The sequence below is a fragment of the Brachyistius frenatus genome, unplaced genomic scaffold, assembly GCF_029030835.1.
Source record: "Brachyistius frenatus isolate BFR_SWC_R1_liver_20210118 unplaced genomic scaffold, ASM2903083v1 Contig_4, whole genome shotgun sequence".
Taxonomy (NCBI): Eukaryota; Metazoa; Chordata; class Actinopteri; family Embiotocidae; genus Brachyistius; species Brachyistius frenatus.
In genome coordinates, this window is record NW_027210603.1 from 5,710,543 (window position 1) to 5,734,491 (window position 23,949).

Consider the following 23,949-nt stretch of genomic DNA (forward strand, 5'->3'; position numbering starts at 1 on the left):
CAATGATGTCTGAGAGCTCAACAGCAGAAAGTCAGTTACTAAAAAACATTTCATATTCATATCTGGTAGATGAGGCAAAATAATGCTCAGTATATCTCCATATACTATGTCAATTATACTTGCAATACAAAGTACTAGGATAATAATTTATACTTGCTGATAATATTTGTATATTTCATATAGAAACAAAAGTGCTTCTTGATTATTTATTACAAAGTAATAACTACCGTTGTGTTAATCCGTCCCTGCAAGATGAGTGACTTTAAGGGTGAATCCTCTGTGCCCATTACTCCCCTCTTCTCACACCGTCTCTCCTGTGTCGCTCTCTCTCTATCATGCTAAAGTTAATCCTGATTATGAATGCCGTCTAACTGGTGCAAAATGAGACCCAGCCTAATGCCATTTTATGCAGAAATATTTCCAAAGCCCGTCTTTTGTTCCAATATCTAATCATGTTTCATTGCTTTGTGTTGTCGCAGAGATACGCGGGAAGGTTTAATTAACGAGTGTGAAATATATAAACCTGCATCATATTTGGCCGACTGTGACATTTGCTTGCAGAAAATGAGCAGTCATGTTCAACCTCAGGCGAATATTTGATATTTTTACTGTTTTTGTTTTTTTACCTAAATGTACATTGATTGTTTGTCTTAACATTTTAAAGATTCTGTTGAATTTTTGTTCCAACAAAAATCCCTCATTCCTCTCTTTCTGCTCCTGTGACTAACAAAACAAAAACTCAGTTTGAATATCATGGATGTTTTTGGATATTCGACCTGTTCTGAAACACTGTTATAATTGCACTTGTGGCTGCATCAGCACCAGGAGATGTGGACGTGTTCTGGCAGCGGTTCCAGCCGAGCAGTAATTGCTGTGGAGCTGCGGCTTGTTGCTGTGTTGGATGAGATGGATAAGTGGCTGACCTAGTCTCTGTGCTATAATTCCTCTGTGTCACAATATAAAAGAGACTTAAACAGAGGAAAAGAATGGTGATTGTTCCTACTGTTGCTCTGCTGTCTCTCTCTGTTCGGTTTCTTACTGCTTTTCTCTTCTCCTCAGACAGAACCTGCTCAGCTCCAACTGTTCAGATGGCCTCTTAGCCTTGTAACTCTGTTCTAAAAATTAAAATAACCCTCTGTGAGAAAATTGAGAGATGATTGGCTACATCTGGGATCCCCTTGGGTAGGCTACTTTTTGTCTACTTGTGGATTGTAATGTCCCCAGCATGTTAAAGACGTGACAGCAGCTCTCCACCATGGGTGTGTTGACAGGAACTCAAGCTTCAACAAACCAAAATATTCGCAGGCAGGAAAAAGAACCAGATCCTCTAGATGAGCATAGAACAGAGTAAGAAGAAATATTGTGACATTTTGGGATTTACAGTTATCTTCTTCATTGCAGAGAGTTTGACAACAGAACTCTTGTCTTTATGTTAACTATGGTACCAGAGCCTGGAGATGGTTAAACTTAGCTGAGCACAAAGACAGGCCATAAATTAATAAACAAATGTGATAAAACAAGTAAACTGTTGAACTTAAGAGGAGATGAAGAATTGTGTTACATGTGGGGAGAGCTCAGCTGTTTTCTGATCCATTTCTTTGTGCTATGCAAACCGGCTAACTGGCTGAAGACAACTGTTTATATCGTTCATCTAGCTGTCCCACAGCTGCCGTTGTTAGAACTACATTTAAAAACAAATGTTTTACTTCAACGTCATCACACTAGTCGCTGATTGGTTTTCCTCTCAGAGTGGCTGAGAAAACCTTTCCAGGGTTTCCAGAAAGCAGCAGTTTGGAACCAGAAAACTAATAAGAAGGAGTGACTTTAGCGAATGACACCATTTTGACTTTGGGGAAATAAATTTGATTGTTAGATTACCATTTTATATCAGTTCAGTGGAACAAAACAAATTGTACATTCTGTTTGTAAAAAGTTAGTTTAGATGCTTTATGAATTAGAATACACCGGCAAAACTGTCTCAAAGCCACCTGCACTGTTGACAGTGATGCTTTCTTTAAATTACCTAAATCTGCTGTCCACATATCAAACTGTACAGTCAAAGCAAATGGCAAGCCCACAGCAAAACCTATGGACAAGCCTCAGCTCATTATGTGAAACAGATTCTAAGAGGATGAAGTGCACATGAGAGACTTTGTTCCTCTAGTTCAGATCCTTTTGATTTCCTGTGGTGAAAATATTAGCCAATCAGATCCAGTGATTCTCTAATCGCTTGGACAGAGCCCTTCAGGCAGAGTGTGTGTTCATATGTGTGTGTGTGTGTGTGTGTGTGTGTGTGTGTGTGTGTGTGTGTGTGTGTGTGTGCGTGTGTGCGTGCGTGTGTCTGTGCGTGTGTGTGTGTGTGTGTGTGTGTGTGTGTGTGTGTGTGTGTGTGTGTGTGTGCATGTGTGTGTGCATGCGTGCGTGCGTGAGTGAGTGAGAAAGAAAGGGAGGGATGGGGGGGGGAGAGACAGTACTGAGAGGAGAGAAAATAAAAGCGGAAGGGACGATAGAAGAGATGTTGTAAAATTAGCCACGCTGTCAGAGCAGTTTGCACTTGGCTTTAAAGGAATTGTCATCAGTTTAGCAGAGTCAGGGAAGCCCCCCTCGCTCTCTATCATCTCGCCTGCAGTGAGCCTCAGGCTTCCTCTCTCCCTCTTCTCTCTCTCTCTGCCTTGGCAGAGACTCATTAAATGACAAACTTCCCCAGCTCATTGGGACCTGGATAAATACTACATTCAGACAGCCAAGGATCATCACACAAAGTTACCTACAGTATATGTGTGTGTGTAAGTGAAAGAGAGCATGCATGAATGAAGCCCTTGTTGTTCCTGGTTGTCACAGATTGCATAATGTTAGTCACCAAACAGTGAGTCACGTTTTCAGTGGGTGAGTGCTTTGACTTATTTTGTGGGACTGCTGCTTCTGAACAATTATTCCAAAGTTTCAAAGGTAGCAAGTGGGTCTGTCACACACCACAGCATTTAGCTCCTCAAATGAACCTCTGTTTTTGGACTACTGGGGCATAAACTTGACTATTTTTGGACTATTAGGACAGTTTAGATAATTTTTTTTGTATTTCCATCTAATGCTTCTTTATACGTCCTTTCCACATACATTTCAGAGGGAAATAAGATACTTTCATACTCTACTACATTAGTTTAACAGTTGTAGTTGCTTTTAAGATGGTTTGACACAAGACAATATAACAAGCTTTTTTAAGACATCACATTGTTGAAAATTAAACAAATTGTTTCCAACCTTTTTCCCTTCAAACTTCTCACCAAATATCAAAACGTAACTTTTACTGAAATAGGATTTCAATGAAGCACTTTTACTTGGAATGGAGTATTTTTTAATTTGCTTTATTGGTACTTTTACGTAAGTAAAGGATCTCCATATTTCTTTCACCACTAGAAATGTCTGCTCACAAGCAGAAATTCACAAATGAGTTTATATATGTGTAACTAAAAAATTATCCTGTAATGACATCAGGGAACCTTATTTAGTGTACTTTTATAATAGGCTACATTTATATTTTTGAGCTTCATAAACATGCAGGTAATTTCAACCTATAAAAGTTTTATTATTTTACCAGGAGGTCCTTCATTAAAACAGCCCATTTAATCAGAAAAAATGCGCTGTCAATTTGCTTAAAACCATGAACCAAAACCAGAGCATTATGTAATTTATTTAAGCCATGTTTACAGAGTGTGTATGGAAAGCTGACAAACTAAATATCAAATGCTAAACTGATAAAAGTTCCCTCCAATGGCAAACAAACAGACATCACTCCTTTTTCAGGAGGCCAGTCCCGGCCTGTCTCCATGGCAAACTGCTGTCCCTCCCAAAAAAAATAAAAAGTCGACGATGTGCTCGGGCTTTTCCGGCCGGAGTCGGAATCAGAGCCCAGAGCTCCTGACTGTTAACGCGCGACCGACACATCAATCGGGTCTTGGCTTGCGGTTTGAGGTTGTTCGCATCCAATCTAACATTCATCAAACAAAGTGCTCTGCAGCTGAAATGGACACCGCAAACCAGGTGAGCAAATAAATAAACAAAAAGATAATTTTGTCACGGGAGTGTGTGTAATTACCGCCCAATTGGTGTCGTTAATTGGTGAAATTAGTGACAATATTTTCCTTCTCCCTCTTTGTCTTTGTGTAGCTTGCATCTACAGGGACATTTCAAGTGCTAAAATTACCTCTGGGATTTATCCGTGTTTTGGAATGGGTGAGTTGAAACTTCATTGTTTTTCTTGCAAAAACTTAATAATGCAATGTAAATGCATCATGAATTACATAATGTGTGGTGTCTGCTGTGTGGTGATATCACTAAAGCCCACATTTTTCACTCTGAGTATCTGGTTTTCATCAAATTCCCGCATCTGTGTGGTGAAACTTGAACTTTACCGCAGCCGTTGTGTTTTGCTCTCTGAATTGTGGTGTTTGTGATACTTCCACACCTTACCCGCAACCATCACGGCTATGGTCCGTTTCGCCGTGACTAAATGGCTGAAGTTTATGTAAGGATTTATAGCTCCGTGAGAACTACATGCCAGGGGAACCCGCTATGTAGCTTTTCAATTATGCGTAATTTGGATATGCGTTGTGCCAACCCTGTGCGTTTTTCCACAGTCCACAAAAAATGCCCCAATTTACCATTTTTGAAATGATATAACAGGAATCAACAATAAGAACGGGGTGTCCTAGCTTTGACTAAATTAAAGCTTTACTACCTCAGCCTGTCTGGGTGCTGGTTGGAGATACTCGTGTTTATTGTACAGTGCAGAGAAGCCCTGAGCCAAAAAAGATAAGTGAATTTCTTTGATGTGAGTTTAGAGAAATTACTGTAGCCATGAGGGTATTCAGCTTTTGCTCAGCCAGAGAGGGAGAGAGAGAGAGAGCTTGTCTTTCCCAATTTTGCAGATGTCATCAAATGTGCAGAGAATCCTGGAGCACCTGTCATAGCTCCATAAAAATCTAATAAAACTGTTTTATTTTTACATTCGGATGGTGTGAACCTTGGTCAAACTCAGTTTCAACAGACACAGGACATTTTAGCTGAGGTAACAGATCAGTGAGGTGAGTTCCCGAGTGCATTTATCTGTTTGTGAGACCAGATTCTCTGTGATTTTTGTGTACTAGAGCCAAAGATCAAGCAGATGATCCAAAGCACCATCTGAATGATGAAGATAACATTCTGTCATGGCTCCCTATGTGTGTCTCCTTTTGACTCTGTGTGTGTGTGTGTGTGTGTGTGTGTGTGTGTGTGTGTGTGTGTGTGTGTGTGTGTGTGTGTGTGTGTGTGTGTGTGTGTGTGCTAGTATGTGCGATCGTGTGACCATGACTGCACACCGTCCTGTGACATCCAGTGACATATTGATGCCCTGATTACATGATAGTGTTCGCTCTGATGTAATCAAACACGATCTTTTTTTACAATTTATCCAACCACCCTCAAACTTAGAGAGAATTATAAAAGTGACCTTTCCTTTGCTGCATTTTTTTTTTTTAGTCCCCCACCTCAAGAGAGGGAAACTCTGCTAATGTCTCCGCTGGGCTCATATAAATGCATACAATTCAAATTATGACCCAAGTATTCTGATTTATTCTGCGGCACAACGGTGGTGCAGTTGTCAGACTCTAACACCAAAGAAGAAAGGGATCTCCATGCAGCCTCGGTCGGTTTCATTTTTTCTACCTCCATCTAGAATTTTGTCAATGTAACTTGCCCTCATTTGGCCCAACATCAGTCTCTGACTCCAGGACAGTTGTGCGCCAGCCTGAGGAGACTTTGATAGATATATGGAAACATCTGATGGAATTGTTCAAAGTACACAGGAGGACCATTTTGTTTCTCATTAGACTCATTAACTGGACAATCATGGCCTTTGTAACAGCAACTGCACAGGTAGTCCTGCACCGGGCATGTTCATGATGTGCATGTAGAAACACATCTTATACTCATCCTCCGGATTTTTCTCTTTTTGCAAACTGTCACGTAACAGGAATGTGGATTCCTGACAATTTTGTCAAAAGCAAATATAGAATTATAATTACAGTGTTTTTCATACATCTATTGCCAGTGTATTTAAAACTAATTTAAAGGCTGTAAATTTGAGTTAGACAACTAAATTTGAGGTTCAAATTAAGGAAAACTGTGATTATAAGGTTCCCTTTGTAGGTCACATGACATTTCTTTATCACACAAAGGCCACACCAATAACAGCGCTGTTATTAATTATTGGCATTGGATGTCAACTGTGAGATGCAGAATTGTACAGTATGAATGTAATTCCTGGGGATGCTGTACAGGAGTTTTCAGATCAGCATTCAAACAGCAGCTTTTTTTTTCGGCTGACGTGGCAATCACTTGTGAAGCATCTGCAAAACCAGGAAAACAATGTCAGCCACAGTATTTTCGGTGTTTATTATAATCATGCTTCATTATCTAAACGGCCTGCAGTAAAATTCTTCCCACAGTATGACACCAGCAGAAACTCGTGTGTCAGTTTGGTTTGTTTACTTGCCTGCCGGTATTGAAGGCTTTTTTTTAGGCAGCAATTGACATTTACTTTGGTAATGATGGACCCTTGTCTGTCTGGCTGATTGGTCATGTGGACAAACAGAAGGCTGTTTAAAGGTTATGTTAACTTTAGTCAAGATGTTGCAGTAAACTAGTAGGTTTACAGCATCGTCAGTCAATGCTGGATCGGCACAAGGATATGGCACATTCATAATCAGTTATGTCTGCAGGATAGTCCATAGGATGGTTTCATGGCTCAGGCTATGTGTGTTCATGTGCGTGTGTGTGCATGCGTGTGTGTGTGTGTGTGTGTGTGTGTGTGTGTGTGTGTGTGTGTGTGTGTGTGTGTGTGTGTGTGTGTGTGTGTGTGTGTGTGTGTGTGTGTGTGTGTGTGTGTGTGTGTGTGTGTTTGGCACACTGTCCGTGGCTGACATATTCTGCTCCAAACAGCTGTAAGGTCCCCTCCTCTCTACTGTGGACCAACTCATGCAGAAACTGTCCTTTGAGATGTGCCCAAACTCTTCACTGTGTGCGTGCGTGTGTGTGTGTGTGCATGCGTGCCTGCGTGCATGTATGTGTCTTCATGTGTGTGCATCTGATGGAGAGATGGAAAAAAGGAAAAAGAGAGCAAAATTGTACAGTTGCTTGAGCACATGATGCAAATGATAAACATGCAATTTGTTACGCACTAAAGCATCGCCAGGCTGTTGTACCATCACACAGTGCAGTTCTACAAGCACTATATCAGCTCATTGGCCTCCTATACTGAAGCAAAACTCAGGCGGATGAGTCACAAAGACTCCATCATGAGCTGAATTTATGAGTAAGGGTCGTCCTCTCATCCACAGCCCATGACCTACTGTCCTGTGATCGTACCAAACATAGGGCAGTAGGTCAGTTACCGTTACTGAATGCCAGTTTACTTTGACTTGGTCAGCTCACTGGGTGTGTTTGTGTTCCTTTCAACAACTGCTTGGATCTGACAAGTTTAACATACAAAATGTTTGAATAGTGAAAAGTGGATCAAATTCTGATCATGATAATGATGTAAAACAGCAGTTTTACATCAAGCACAAATTACAAATACTTGCTAGTTTTAGCTTCACATATGGTCAAGCTTGAAGTCATCAGGAATAATTGATGTTTCCCAACTGTTTCTCTGTTTCACACAAGTTTGAAAATAAAGACAGAAAGTCAAACGGCTAAACAAGTATACATGCATAGGTTGCATGCCAAACCTGTACATATTGTTGGGAAATGCTCAAAGCTGTGATTTACAGCATGTTGGTCACTGTCGGAGTAAATATGTAATACCTATTATTAGAATTATCTCAAGAAAGCATAAAATCAAAAGATTTCTTTGGTAAATGCAGACATCATTTGTATCACACATTCAGAGTGAAACCCTGATCTCAAAACATGTTGCCAAATGAACACCATTTTTTTTATTGCAATACTGAGACCAGCCAAAATTACTCTGTAGTTATGCAAATATAAAACCTCATGAGTAGAACACAGAACAGACTCAACAGATTTAAACAAACTTAGATGGCTCTCTTGCATCCTGCTTTTTCTTTCACAACCTATTTATGAGCCGATCCACTAGCTTGCAAATAACAATGCAGACAGTTTTTACTAAAGATTGGATTTGAGAAACCTTGGACAACTCTGTGTTATCCCCAACCCTGACTGCTAGGAACCTCAGCGTGACACTCGACAGTCAACTCTCTTTTTCTGCCAACATCACTGCAACAACACGTTCCTGTAGATACATGCTGCACAACATCAGGAGAATACGTCCTCTTCTCACTCAGAAGGCAGCGTAGGTTCTGGTCCAGGTTCTGATCCAGGTCTGGTCATCTCACGTCTGGACTACTGTAACTCCCTCCTGGCAGGTCTACCTGTCAGTGCCATCCGACCTCTGCAGCTCATCCAGAACGCCGCAGCTCGACTGGTCTTTAACCTCCTAAATTCACTCCCACTACTCCGCTCCTCCGCTCCCTTCACTGGTTACCAGTAGCTGCCCGCATCCGTTTCAAAACATTGGTACTTGTGTACCGTGCTGCGAACAGATCGGGTCCAGTCTACATCCAGGACATGGTCCAACCCTACATCCCAGCCCGCTCCCTCCGCTCTGCTTCTACCAATCGGCTTGTTGCTCCCTCGCTGCGAGCTAAACACTCTACAAAATCACGACTGTTTGCTGTCCTGGCTCCTAAATGGTGGAATGAGCTCCCCAACGACATCAGGACAGCGGAAACTCTGTACATCTTTTTTTTTTACATCACCAGTGGCAATCATGTCATGTTCAGTCTTTTCATTGACCAAATCTGATTGAATAAGTAGTCACTTGAATCTAGAAATCAAAGTTATTGTTTTATGGAACTTAGTGTGCTCAAACATCCCTCTAAAATATAACAGAAAAAAGCAGAGCAGTTTTGTCAATGTATCTGCAGGTCTGACAAACATCCAGACATGATGTAATCTTGCCTTGAGGGTTTGCAGGGTAGCTGGTCAGCTCGTGGATGTGACATGGTCTTTTCTGACCCTGAATATCAGACCTGGTCCTCTGTGTCCCTCTCAACCCTGAGAAAATGGTTCACCATCTGTGACTCAGACAGGAAAAGGTTAAACTGTCATCTCCTGTAGGACATGTCTGTAAAAACAGGACATCCCACACACACATATTGCCCGGAAGAGCACAGGTGTTGTACAGAGACTAGAGCATGAAGAAATAGAAATGTTACAAAGGGACACAGAAATTGTTGTAATTCACTGAGGTTAAACACAACCAGGATAATAAGCTTGCTGGGATCTAGTAAGATTCTTCCAGAGGATGTTGTGAGATCTTGCAGACAGGGTAACACGTACAACAAAGTCCATCATCAGCATGTTTTGATTTCAGGCAGTCCACCTTTATCCTTAATTATTCTTAATAGAAACTCCATTACTCGCAGGTATTATAACAAAATACTTACTCCCTAAGCTCTACACCAACGGCTTTGTTCAGACTGCAAAAATCGCAAAAATCTAAATCAACACTTTCTGATAACACTGCTTGTGGTATCATAGATTCTGCTCACTCTGTCTGACGTTGTCGCAGGGTGTCGCCTTGTGAGTGAAGCAAGAAATCGGATCTGAGCCAGCAAAGTGTCCAAACTGAGACGCATCTGTAGAAATCCAATTGGAATCGGATTTCAAACTACCTCAAAATGTGGTTTGGATCCGATTGGTACAAATTCCATTTCATGTGTTTTTTGTTGTCCAGGCTTTCAAAAATCAACCAAGATACAATCTGGATTTGTTTATTTGTGTATTGCTTGTGGGATAAAAGTGGATATAGTCGGAAAATGGTCCAAAAGGTGAAGCCAGTATAGAGGTGCCTTAAAATGCAATTCTACTGAGGGCCACAAGCGGCTGGCTCCCAATTACACTTTGTATGAACTAGTTAGGTTCATATGTCTTTACCATAAACCAACATGTAAACCCTGGTCCAAAATATTTAACCCATATAAACACACCGTATAAATACACACACAACAAGTGGGTTTGTTATACATTCTTATATATATTCTTTTGGGTGCTCCCAGCTTCAAAATTGGCAGGAACTGTCCCCACAGAAAACGGGACAGGTTCCAGCTAGGTCACCTGACTAACTTGCCATGGAAACCCCACAGGGATATGAAGAGCACCAAGAAGGGACACTGTTACAAAAATAAATGGAAATTTTCTTGTGGTCAGTGAAGCTTACAAAGGGCGAGAGCAGAGAGATAGAGGGAAAGATGAATCTGGGCTGCGCTTGGCACAAAGCACTCCCTGTGCAGGGGGGATTAGCCGCCGCTAAATGAGCTACTGATTTTGTTCTGTGATGCTGCTACTGAAGCAATGATCAGACAGCTTTCCACTCTAGGCTTTTATTCTTTGCTTGTTCTTTAGTCAGTGAAGTAAGTGTGTTTTTCTGACAAATGCAGATCAATATCATTGAAGTACCGTCTAATCACATCTGTATGTACAGGTGGGAAGAACTGTGTGTTGGAAAAACCTTTTGTCTTGCGTGTAAGAGTAACAATGTAATAGTTATCGTATAAATTCTACTTTAATACATTCAAGTAAAGCATTGTTACTTACTTTACTAGTTTTAAGTGAATTAGAGAAGAAGAAAAAAAATCACCAAAACTAAATTCTTTTTTTTTTTTCACACATCCTAATACTATATCAGTTAGCTACCACGTCACTGTTGTGTAAAAGTTCAGTTCAAATGTCCATCTGTCTGCTCGTCACACTGTGCTTCCATTTCTGATCCTTGTTTGTTATTTTGTTTATACTTAACTAGCTGGCGTAAAATCGCTCGTGTTTGCACACTGGAGCAGTGAGAGCAAGTGAGACCGTGTGTTTGTGTGCATGTGCATGTGCATGTGCATATGCATAGGTGTGTGTGTGTGTGTGTGTGTGTGTGTGTGTGTGTGTGTGTGTGTGTGTGTGTGTGTGTGTGTGTGTGTGTGTGTGTGGACTCTGGCTAATGCTTCCGCCTGACTGGAGAGAGTGAGATATTTTTATTCTACGTTTACATACATACACATTGCCCGCTCACATCTAGGCCCTTAAACGCTCATGCACTGAGTGGCTATACTAATTCAGAGTCACACGTGCAGCCATGCACACACAAACACGGACATCTAAATAATCGGAAATACTGTATGAATACATAAGCATGAAAACACATGACAATTTCAGACAGATGGTTTTGTAGATTAGTAGGTCATTCAGATTCCACATTTGAACATTATTGGCTCTCAGGCTATCAGATACAAAATGTTTTTCTGTTATTCACACTAACATTGCCTCTATTGTCTTAAGTGGTCTTGGATTTAGTTGTTTTTATCAGCCACATTCGAAGGAAATCTTTTTTTAGATATTTTTTTTCATAAATGGGGCCATTCTGCTTATGTGTCATGATAACTTGGCACTTGCAATCCAGAGATTCCGATTCTAGAAATTCAGACAAAACAGAGTCGAGCAAAACAACATTTAAAAAAAAAAGAGAAAGTACAAACATTTTCACCCAAAAATTCAGTTTCACATTTGTTTGTAAGTGCAATCAAAAGTAACCAGAGAAATGAGCCAGCCCCCTGTTGTCATTTTCTGCGTTTCATGGGATCATGAAGTGTATATAAATGTGGACATGGCTTCCAAGTCTGAAAAATGAGGCCAATGCAAAAGTACCTTAAAGTGTAATACCACCGGCGTTGGCTCCAAAAAGCCTCCGGCTACATAGACACTTGTCTCGTGAAATACAAAGTCAATCATTTTTTTCCACAAGTTGTAATGCTGTTGCTAGCTGATGTCACTCCTTATTATGTTTATGGAGGTCCATCTAAGAATAATGCCATCATTTATTAGAATTTAAGCCTCAAAAAGACATATATTTGGGGGGGGTGTCTGTTTGATTGACATGCCTATGGCGCAGTCAGGTTTACGCTATCAGTGTGCTCGGGTTTCCAACCAGATCGAGTCAGATCTTCCATTCGCTCCTCCCCTGCTCGTCCAAATATGGTCACATCTGGCTCCAAACTGCTCTGAGCTAGCAAGTCGAGGCTTCATAACAGAAGTTCACAAACCAATGGGTGAGGTCACTGTCGATTGCTGCTTGATTGGGATCTATTTTCAGGGAAACTTGTTGGCTAACCAAAACAGCTGCCTGTTCATCTGTGCTCTAGTTTATGTATCTGGTTGAGGCTGTTTTTGGATCAACTCAGATAAGACAAATTATTTTTGTGAGGTTTATCTGAAAAACTTTAGGAGGCTTGTCAGTGTCAAGTATACATTGTTTCCATTCAATCTGTATGGAAGTGGCAAGTCCTGAGCATTTGCCAAAAAGTTTGTTCCCTAAATTGCACTGTATTTCATATTACTATTTTTAAAATGTTCTTAAAATTTCAGAAACCTCTTTCTGATCTTTTTTTTTTCTGTTCTCTTTTCAAACTTCTATGTGGTTGGTTTTTGATAGTTTTTAAGAGTAGTTTTATTATCAGGATAAGCAAGAGTATAATCAATTTGAAAGAGATATGCCTCCCTTTCTTAATCTGTCTCCCCCTCTGTTTCATTTTTCTTTCTTTCTGGATTCATATAGAGTGTCCTAGTTTTTTTTCCGCCTCCGAGTCAGGCAGGGAGGCGGCTGAAGATCTGAGGCGTTTTACTCCTCCTGAGGCAGCCTCTTGACACCGCAGTGATTCCTATCAACATGAATAGAGCAGGTGGATGATGTGTGTGTGTGTGTGTGTGTGTGTGTGTGTGTGTGTGTGTGTGTGTGTGTGTGTGTGTGTGTGTGTGTGTGTGTGTGCGTGCGTGCGTGCGTGCGTGCGTGCGTGCGTGCGTGCGTGCGTGCGTGTAGTGTGTGCAATGAAATTTGCAAAAATGTCAAGTGCAGCTCATCAGTGAATGCGTCTTTTAGCTCATTTGCTGATCGTCACCTTCTGGCCTGGTGCCGCCTCTCTCACTTCCTCTGTCCGTCTAATCACGTCCTTGTGTTTAAGCAGCTCTTCAACTTTCTCTCTATTTCTTTGTTGCTTAATTTATTTATTTTAGAGACACATATTCCTAATTTTACAAAGCTACCACTCCATAAATATTCTGTTGCTGTCCCCACTGCACCTTCTCTTGTTGTTTCCCTGCCTGGATCATCTCTTCACTGTGAAGACTGTGTGTACTGGGCAGTATGTCTGGTTGCCGGTGGTCAAGCCTGAAGCTACTGAATCAGTTTCATAATCCTCAGCCTGCCTCCGCTCCTCCACAGTTCTCACTCACATCTTCATTTGAGCTTCAAAACCCTGCCTGAGCTGCATCAGACAGAATCCTTGGATTCTTATCCACATCCACTCATTTAAATAAAATATCGCAATAACAATAATATCGCAAGTTGAGTTCTTCATCTTTAATGAAACTCCAAAAATATCTTACAAGCAAATTATGATATTCACATTTGTACTATGTTCTTCAATGCCATGTAGGTCAGTGGAAATGAAGGCAAACAGGGAGATGTTTCAGAGCTTTGTTTGCATTTCATTTCTGAGCCCTGGCTTTTTCCTCTTCTCTATCTGTCGCTCTCTTTTGCTTCCCCTCCTTTCCCCCCACTCTCTCCCTCTCTCACCCTCTCTCTATCTCTTGTTCCCTGAGGAGCCCAGCTGGGAGAGGCAGATAAACACACAGAGGCGCGGGGCTTAGCATCCACCCTCCTTCCACAATGCCACGCTCTCCTGTTCAAAGGCCCCAGCCAGAAATGAGAGGGGCTAAACCCGAGCCGAAAATCACAGGCAGAGGAGGCAGCTGCAGGAAAGACTATCTAGACATACAGTGAGAGTGAGAGAGATGTTTATCTTGGGGTGTTTGTGATAATTAGGAGGGAGTTTATATTCTGTCACTCTTCTGGTCACTTTTTTTCTCGTGTTTGTTCAGACAACACGGGGGTCTCGAGGGGGGTACAAACCTCCCTGGCTTTCTCTGAAAATTTAGAGTAGATATATAATTCATTTCATTGTGCTTTTAAAAAATGTCATGATATTATTAGACAAAAGACACTGATTGAAGCACTAAAGCCTTGTACTTGTTGTACTTGAAAGATATGACAGTAAGCCAACTTATTTCTTATTTGCTCCCCGGTCTGTTTGACACCAGCAGGGCTGCAGCTGAAGGAATATGACTCAAACTGTCAAACACACCATGAGAATACACAGCACATTAAATTCAATAATCTGATTTTGAACATCTGTGATCTCATCACATCTAACAGAGCGTTACATTAACACACTTATTAGTATGCTTTGTATTACACTGCACCTTACATATATAGTTTGTAATGAGGACATTTGCACTACTATGCATATTTTAGTTTTTTATTGTGGAAGTTAATTTATATACCTCCTGCCTTACCTGAGTTGTATTTTTCTCACTGCTTGATTTCTAGCTTAGTTTTTTTTTTTTTATTATTGTTCTGCACCACTACACCAAGAAAAATCATTTGAATGTGAAAACTTACTTGGCGATAAATCAGATTCTGAAGAAAACATTAAAGTAAAATGATTTTAATGGAATGCAATTATCGTCAGATGTACTTGTGCTCTGATGACGGAGAACATGAAGCCTTTAAACTTCAGAATCACAGAGTGTGCTTAGTTGGGCTTAACCTATGTGTTTAACTTCTTTATATTTATCTAATAGTATAATTTGCTCTTTGTATTTAAAGTATGCTGCTCTGGTACCAGGAGACTTGTCCACGTTTGTGATTGGTCAGATGCTGCAAACACCACCTCTTTTAAGTGAACACGCTTATAGCTGGATTTGGAAATCCTAGGTTGATCACCACCTTCCTGTGACCGCATGTTTGTTAGACTTAGTTAAGCCACATAACGAGGGGACTTCGTTGGTTTGAACCCACAGACCCCAAAACTAAAGACAGCAAATCACTGAAAAACACTTTAATAGAAGCATAGCAGAGGTTCCAGCTGTGTATCATTACAGCTTTCAGCCTTCACCTGAGGCCTGAAGCTGCAGGAAACAAGTGGAAATAGGATCTCTCTCTCTCTATCATACAACATTTGACATTAATCTGGGCTGATCTAACCCAGTCAGACCAAGTTTAGTCCTTTGTAACCCATAGCAGCTTCCCAAAGCATCACCTATATTGTGCCTATATGCCCCTGTGAGCTAACAAGAGACACTTAACTGTAAGATCCTTTTCACATTTATTGACTGATTTATTTCCTTGTTTCTTCATATGTCTGTATTCTGTATGTTTATGTCACTGTCAGCTGTGATAACAATAATGTGACAATTCAACTGTCAGAAGATCCTCTCAGACATTCCAGTTATAAAAACTCATCTACTGTATATTTAAGGTCATCCCCCATTTACTGTGCTAAAATATTTTAAAACTCAACTGTGAGCATAGAAGCTAAGAAGCTCTAACCCATAATTACAGACTGCAGTCAGTACATCAAGTTCATAATAACAGAACAGAAACATGATGTTGTATTTATCAGCGAATAACAAGCTGCATGTAAAAGTATCCCCCAAACTCTACATCGAACCACAAGGTGGCATCAACCATCTGATAATATATTTCAGGTGGTGCACTCAGAGTTCATGAAATACGTTTACTGGCTTCCACATTTCCAACTTTTCAAAATGTGTCAAATCTTCTGTGTGATATTGATTTTAATTGTTAAATTACAGCTTAAGATAAGCCGGATTTTCCTTTGCAACAAGGGAATGTGCATTTCTTTGTTTGATTTCACAGGTTCACTGCTTTGCTGTCAAATTGTCCAAGACTAATGTAGTGCTCACTGAAGTCAGCACATCACAGATGCAGTCTATTAAGAAACACAATTTAAAAAGGTCACATCAGCGAGCAGAAGGAAGTAACAAAACCAAGAGCATTAACTCAGTCAAATCAAACTCTTCGCTATCTACATGGTAACACCTTAAGTCCTCCTTTTTTTTTTAATCATTTATAAGCAGTATTTAGGCATTTAATCAATATTCTATAACAAATATGGATATTTCAGCAACTATAAGTCTTGGATCTGGTGTATACCAGATAATGAGACAAAACAGTAAAACACTGTTGTAATTATAGAATATATCATGTAAAATATTGCAACAAAATGACAACCTTCTGTACTTTATGCCCTTTAAAATGTCCTTATCAACACAAACTACATTTCTATGTATGTTTGCATGCTACACATGAATGCTAAATAGGCACACATAAGGTGTTACTGTGTTCGTCTTTTGAAAAACAAACCTCAGAAAAAATTAATCCAGTGTATGTTATTTCTTTTTCCCTACATTATTTCTAGTTAAAAAAAAATATTCCCTTTTTTACATTGCGGGTACCTGCCTAGTGGGTTTTATTGTGATATATCCTGGGCTCTTCTCCTTAGTCAACAGACTTTGCAGATACAGAGTAATACGTAGCACCTACTTTTAATATATGTATTGAAATTTGATGGGATACAATTGTATAGCTGTAGTTTTTCCCTAAGATCTACCTCTTGGTTTCCTTCCTCGATGTAATATAGTAGCAAGTAGCATCTCTTTTTCTTTTGCTTGTTGCACAGCAGGTCAAGTTATCATTGTGTTCAGAGGTAAACTGGTAAGTTAGGTGATAAGTGAAGTTAGCTGAACTGATTTCTCAGTTTTTATATTATCTCTGGGATACTAGTCGCTGTTATTAAAGAGCGAACCTGATAGTGTTGTTGGCGTAGCTGACCGGTGGTGGTACTGTGCAGCCCGCCTGCCTCACACAGGTGTGAGGGACTGGGGTTTACTGATGATAAAGCTTTTGTCTGCAAGATGACATGTACACTTAATCTGTTTTCACTTTAAGAACATGCTCAAACACATTCCCAGTATGAGTGTGGGTAGTCCAGCTCAGTGATCTGATAGCGCCCCCCAGAGGCTGAAGGGCTTTCAAATAGAGAGAGACAGTGTATATCCTGCTTATGCTGCTGGCAAGCTGCATGTGCAGCTGTCTTTTATATGGGAGAGGGGAGGTTCATGCTAACTAGGCGTCAGGTCTGATTATGGTGATTATGGTGGTGAGAGCTCTTGAGGCTACGGGGAGCTTTATATGGACAAGTGGGCTAAGAGAGAGCATATAAAGGGCAGAGCATGTATGTGTTTATGATTATGTGTTTGCTGCATGTTCGTGTTGGTTGATTATAATGGCAAACCCGTTTATTTGACTGATCTTGACTTTGTGTCCTTGTTTTTAATGGTCCAAAATTTTCTTCATATCCCAGAAAAAAAGTGTCAACTTCCATTTCTCCATCAATTTCATGGTTTTAATCCCCACCCCCAACTACATACCAGGGAAAAAAGGGATTTAACTCAGGAGTATGAAGTGAAAGAAATGTGTTTCCATTAGTTTTTATTGGAACGGTAGAATGAAAGATCTCCCCATGTTGAAAGCTCCTAAGTTCCAATTTTTCGTTAGCATCAGTTTCATCATTGTATGCCTTGATGTCCATAAAATATGTGGCTTTAGGTTTAACATTTTTATTCTAAACTGCATTGTCTCCACTTAATCCTTTATATCATACAATATAATGCACTGTTGTATTGAACCACTTTAGATAATATCTTGTCGCACACATTATTTTACATCAAGTATTCCTGTTACAGTATGTTGTCCATGAACTGCATTCTTTGGTTTAAACAAAAACACAAATGTCATAAAGCAAAATTTTTAAAAGGGAACTCATTGCTTTGTAAAATCACTTGAGTTGTAACAATTAGCTTTCAACATTTACAAAATCAGTTTCCATCTCATCTCCCCATAGGGAAAGAGCAACACGTCTTCCAACCTATTTCATATAGGTTCTTTGTTTCGATCCTCTGATGTTAATCATGGAAACATTACTTTAATAAACACCCCCACTGGCAGCAGGAAATTCAGCACAGATATTTTTTTCCTCTGTTTTGTTAGGTTTAGGGAAAGATTAGGGTTTGAGTTCAAATACAGGACTTCCACTGTCATGGTTGCATTAATAAAAACACGTTAAAGATTATGGAATGGTCATGGTTAAAAAAAAAAAAAAAAAAAAAAGCATTATTAGTCTGAAACAAATAGTCGTAGTAGGAGGTTTTTGATTTATTGACCCATCCATCCACCCCAACCTCCTCTCTACACGGGCTGATTATATAACTATTTAGTGTGAGTTTTAGTAATCACTTATATAAAAATGCTGAACTTCATGTCATTCAATATATAGTCATTAAAATGACTGCTCAGATTTGAAGCAAAGTGACGAGACAATAAGACAGTGTCAAACACACACACACACACACACACACACACACACACACACACACACACACACACACTCACACTCACACTCCTGAGGCAGCCTCTTCCAGCTTCGGTGTCATTATCTGAATAATTCGAGGAGTTGCTGCATTACAAAACTGGATTAGAGCATCCCATCTTCAATGTGCATGGCTATATCTGCACCAGTAAGTTAAAGTTTTACTAACGGATATACTCTTTATAGCAAACATTGTTGATGCTTTTTTACAACATTATGGACATTCTTTCTGATCTTAGTGTCATTAAAATGAGAGTTGGAGCCTATAATCATTAGGTCATTAGGTTTAACTATGGATTCTGTCCTTATTTAATTGTAATCGCCTACCATCTGTGCCAATGCTGTTTCATTTTACAGATTTTATACTATAATTTTAAAATTGTACCTGTTCATTGTAAAACATAACGTGTTGCTTCTTCAACTTAAGCAAAATAGCATCCTTTAACTTTTAGGTTGAATCAAATATACTTTGTTCTTTGTTATTTTGACCAAACATTGTATTAGTGTAAATCCTATAGTCTCAGTTGGGCTGACAGATTTGTAAATTTATTGAACTGTTCAGACAGTTGTTTGAACTTGCAAATCTATTTCAGCTTAATTGAAATGATCTGTTGAGCAAACCTTTATGGTTTATTTGTTTTAAACTTGTTAATTCATTAATTGCATGCTGGGAAGTCTACTAATATTCAAATTATGTTTCATTAGAAAATGTACTGACCTTTAACAGTTCAATAGCTCAACTCTGTCCGAAAATAAAACCTAGGCATTTGTTAATCTGACTGGAAATTAATAAAATTTATATATTTACATGTACATTATGTTAATGAGAAAGGATTGGCTAATTGCTATAAATTCCTGTCTAATATTTTGCAGCGTCCATATGCTTTATTCGTAGAGTTGTTGTTTTTTCTTGCTGTTCTGCTGATGTGTTTACACACTCAAAGTGTTCAGGGGGGAAGTCATCATCAGGTGACAGTGGAGGGAGCACAAACTGTGGTCTCTTCCTCCAAACTCAGAGTCTGTGTCTGTCCAAACTCAGCACACCCCACACTCTCACTGCAGCTATTGTAGTCAAGGTGCTGATGTGGCCAAATTGCTATCAGCTGGTGTTCAGCTGGCTTCACGGCATAGACATTGTTGAGATGTCCCTAAGCAAAGGTTTTAAATGGCGGGACTGCTGATATTCACTGTTTGTCTTCATGACTTGGTACTAGAAATTCATTCCAGGTTCTGTTTTTTTGTTTACTCTGAGTTGTAAAACTCTTCATGCAAAATTTAAAAAAAATTGTGAGTTAATATATTGTTCAATATTTTTATATTAATAATAACTCAGTTTAATATGTTAAGTCAGCAGCTCATAATGATGAACCAACTAATGTGACAGTGAGCCAGCAGGCGAAGAGGCTACATCCACTCCAGTCATTATTCATTTTATTACTTAAACCTGTTTTTTCATGCTGTTAAATGTCAAAATGTCATCTGTGAAAAAGACCTGTTTCTACAGTTCATCTGAGCAGTACAGAGCGTTTTAGCCTCTTTCAAACCATTGTTTTGTTTTTTCTGCAGACATCTTTTATGTTTTGCTTCGCTTCTGCTGATGTCATCAGTGTTGGCCGGTGTTAGCTTTCGCAGAGGGCATTATGTTTTCAGGGTTATCTGTCTGTCCAGTTCTTGTAAACATGATATCTCAAGAATTGTGATAAGATTTTAAAGGTCAAAGGTCAATGCGACCTCGCATTATTCCCTTTTTATGAATGCAATATCTCAAGAACTCCTTGAGGGATTTTTTTTTTTTAATGTGGCACAAGCATTCACTTTGACTCACGGATGAACTGATTAGATTTTGGTGGTCAAAGGTCAGAGCCGTGGTTTGGTCTCACTGTGGCCCTCAGTAAAACTATAATGAAACAGATACAGGTGGACTGAGAGAAATCTGTGCTTAAGAGAGCATTGTTACAGAATCTACTTCTGGGTGGCTGTATGTGACTGTATGAACATGCCTGTGATCAGGTTTAATATTGCGGCAACATATTGTGGTCAGTTAATATTAGTTGTAGTTGTCATTGTCAGAAAAGCATCAGATTTTTTTCATCTTTTTTCCTTGTTGCTCCACAGCTTTTTGCCATTTTTGCATTTGCGACATGTGGTGGCTACACTGGGCAGCTGCGGGTTAGTGTTGACTGCATGGAGAAGGCCAGCAGCAACCTCAGCATCGGCATCGACTTTGCTTATCCTTTCAGGTGAGTGTGCTTCATATTTGCATCTCTGAATTGAGAATTAGCCACTGTGACATCCTTGGATTAAGATTCTATAAAAAAAAATACTGCTATGGATCTCTTTCTTCAGTTGTAGGTAGGTATTGACCATTGTCCCTTCTTGTGTGTGTGTTCCAGGTTGCACCAGGTGTCCTTTGAAGCACCCGTGTGTGAGGCCATGAGGATGGAGCAAGTGTTCCTCGTTGGAGACTATTCATCCTCTGCAGAGTTCTTCGTCACTATCGCGGTCTTTGCCTTCTTGTATTCCCTCATGGCCACCATTGTCTACATATTCTTTCAGAACAAGTACCACGAAAACAGCCGAGGACCGCTCATTGTGAGTACAGTGGACTCTACTACACTTTTTCAGTGCTTAGTAGGAAGTTACTCAGCAGTGGAAGCTTATATAAAATCTTATCCTCTAGTCCCTTTGGTTGATTCATGTAATAATGAATTCTGAAGACTCATTCAAACAGTATTTTCAAAAGGTAATGACAACAGTAATTTTATGGTTTCTTGAGCTGAATTTTTTTTTATACCTGATGTCTTTTCTCTCTCGCAGGACTTTGTAGTGACAGTAGTGTTCTCCTTCATGTGGTTGGTCAGTTCTTCAGCTTGGGCCAAAGCTCTGTCTGATGTGAAACTGGCCACTGATCCAGATGAGGTGCAGCTCCTCATCTCTGCCTGCAAAAGCCAGAGCAACAAGTGTGGCTCTGTGCATGGACCTCGCTGGTCCGGACTTAACACCTCAGTGGTAGGTTCAGAGAATGTGTGTTCCAGATAGTGGGAATGAATGAAAGAAATAAACTAGAAAGGGCAAATTTTGTTCTTACTACAAAAATTTTGAAATTGTTAAAATAATGAAGCAGTTTAATATGAAGATTAATTGATTTCAAATGTCAACTTTTTCAGTGTTAGCACTGAGTGAAGTTAAAGTATCAGTTAAAGTGACAGAGCTGAGAGGAAGTTAACATGTCATTTGGAGTGTACAGTAAGTGATAAGTGAAACTGTGAGTTTCAGCTGATGTGGAAGTCTTAAAATATATTATCACCAGTTGAAGTGTATCTATGTCATTTGAAGTGTTAGCACTGAAAGCAGTTGGAGTAAACTCGATATGAACTGTGGAAGTTATGGGAGCCAAAAGGTGTGAAAAAGCTTTTCCTATGGTTGTGCAAAAGCAAAAACGTTTAATTTGAAGTGTAAAATTAAAATCAGAGAGGCATTGAAATGTCTGTTTATGTGTGATCAGTGCAAGCAGCCAAACTGTCAATGAAAGATAAATTGGTGTGAGGAGACAGAAGTAAAGTTAAAAAGGTAAAAATATTCATTTAAAATCAAAAACAAAGGAAAACTTGAAAATATCAAAAAGATTGAGTGAAATGAACATTACTTGCTTGGAAGGGGGGAAAGGGGGGTGATGTGGAGGGTGTTCAGTCTTCAATCTGCAACCTCTAGATGCCACTTAATCCTACGCACTCCTCCTTTAATATAATTTTGCTTTGTTCTCTCTCTCTTCAGGCTTTTGGGTTTCTTAACTTTGTACTATGGGCTGGAAACATCTGGTTTGTCTTTAAGGAGACAGGTTGGCACAAGGGTGCATCAAAGTTCACAGGCGGGGCATCTGAGAAACAAACCAGTACCGTTAACCAGCAGACCTACAACCAGGGAAGTTTTGACCAGTCAGGGAACTACAACACACAGGGAAACCTCGGCCAGCCGTCTGAGTACAGCCAGGTGGGAGGGCCCACCTCCTACTCCAATCAAATGTAGCTGTGCCTTTTCAATTTGTGTGTGGCACCTCTGCATCTTTAACCAGGGCAATCAGGGGATGAGAGAAGTAGAGAAAAGGAGAGTTTGTCTTTGATCCGTCTGTGCAAAAAAACAAAAAGGTGGTCATTAAAAAAGGTGTACACCAAATGTAAATATGAGTATTGTTGGGTATTGTACAAAATGATTAGATCTAGTCTTTTACTCCTTCTGCTTCAAAGGTGTTGTTTGCTGAATGTTGTATTTCTTGTAGTTAGAAACACATTAGTGACAATTTCTGTCAATGTTCTTGGTAAGTGACCTACACTGTTTTGACTGGATGTCTTTTTCAAACTGGTTTTCACTCTGTTGTGGAAGAAAAATAATGCTCTATGTTTGTACAATTCTTCAAGTTTTTAAGTGCATGATGTTGTATGTGTGCTACTTATCTCTCTGTGAAACTAGGGGAGAAAAAAACATGCATTTTATCTCTGAAAGTTTACATAGTTCACACTGCCCTGACTCATCACTGAAAGTTGATCAGATATTTACATCATTTTTTATTCTAACAGGAAATATATTTTGATAATAGGTATTTGTAATTCCAATATGGATTCAGAAAATAATTTAGTGAATTTTCTGTTATATTTGTTACAAAAACAGTCTAACTCATTTCTAACATTGTTTTTTGACAATGTCAGAAAGTCTAAAAACCTAAAGCAATAACTGCATTCTGCAAAATACACGATACACAGTTTGTGCAAGAGAAGAAAAATATATGCAACCATTGCAGCATGCAGTTTCTGTTTCCATGGTTTTCATTTCTTCTGCACAGACATGATCACATGGTCCTTTATTTGAATAATGTAAGGAAGGAGATTGTCTCTGTTGCTGTTTACAAGTGGTCACTCCTGCAATAATTACTGTGAGTGTTTTCTAAACTACCCTCAGACTACTGGGATATTCCAAACATAAGTTACACCTCTGTGAAGCATGTTGATCGTACCCATATCCACTGCTAAAGCCAGGCAAAAAAAAAGCATTTCAGTTCCACATTCAGTTCCACGAGCTCATTGGTGCACTAAGACTGGGCGTTCATCTACTTTAAAATCACAGTTCAGTTTTGTACAACAAAAGTCTGCAGTTCATGTATTGTATAGTCATAATCAAAGGGTAATGCCTAATTGCTGTTTGTTTACATTAATATGACTTGTGCAACCCTGTTTTGGACCTTCTCAGCATGTGGCTTGCATTGGTATTATAAAGTAGATTGAACATCCATGTATGAATAATAGTCTGACATCCATGACAAAAGTGTACAGGTCCCTGTACTGAGTGTGGATGATATTTTACAGGAATTAATGCTATTAAAGATGTAAAGATTTGTCCATAAATGGCTTGTCTTCACGTATCTGGTCAGATGTCTCTTTTTTCATTGGGTTCCATTACAGACAGGCCCTTATATACACAACCTCATCAGAATTTAACTAATGCTTGTAGTTATTGAGCTCTGTTGTTGCATGTTATTTCCCTAAAGCTATGGAATTTTCTCACTAGA

General features: G+C 39.5%; 1 protein-coding gene across 1 annotated transcript; it reads left to right on the top strand.

The window, feature by feature from the left end:
* Nucleotides 1–3,876: 3,876 nt before the first annotated feature.
* On the top strand, nucleotides 3,877–23,798 carry synpra (synaptoporin a). The gene is made up of 6 exons (XM_069712599.1): nucleotides 3,877–4,038; nucleotides 4,165–4,230; nucleotides 20,505–20,629; nucleotides 20,783–20,981; nucleotides 21,207–21,398; nucleotides 22,164–23,798. Exons 1-6 carry the CDS (start codon nucleotides 4,021–4,023, stop codon nucleotides 22,413–22,415), a joined length of 852 nt encoding a protein of 283 aa, XP_069568700.1. The 5' UTR covers nucleotides 3,877–4,020; the 3' UTR covers nucleotides 22,416–23,798.
* The last annotated feature ends 151 nt before the right edge of the window (nucleotides 23,799–23,949 follow it).

Bases quoted from the DNA above. Each gene is read 5' to 3' on its own strand.
- synpra (XM_069712599.1), top strand. The intron at 20,630-20,782 runs GTGAGTGTGCTT...TGTGTGTTCCAG, and splicing joins GACTTTGCTTATCCTTTCAG to GTTGCACCAGGTGTCCTTTG. The intron at 21,399-22,163 runs GTAGGTTCAGAG...CTCTCTCTTCAG, and splicing joins CCGGACTTAACACCTCAGTG to GCTTTTGGGTTTCTTAACTT.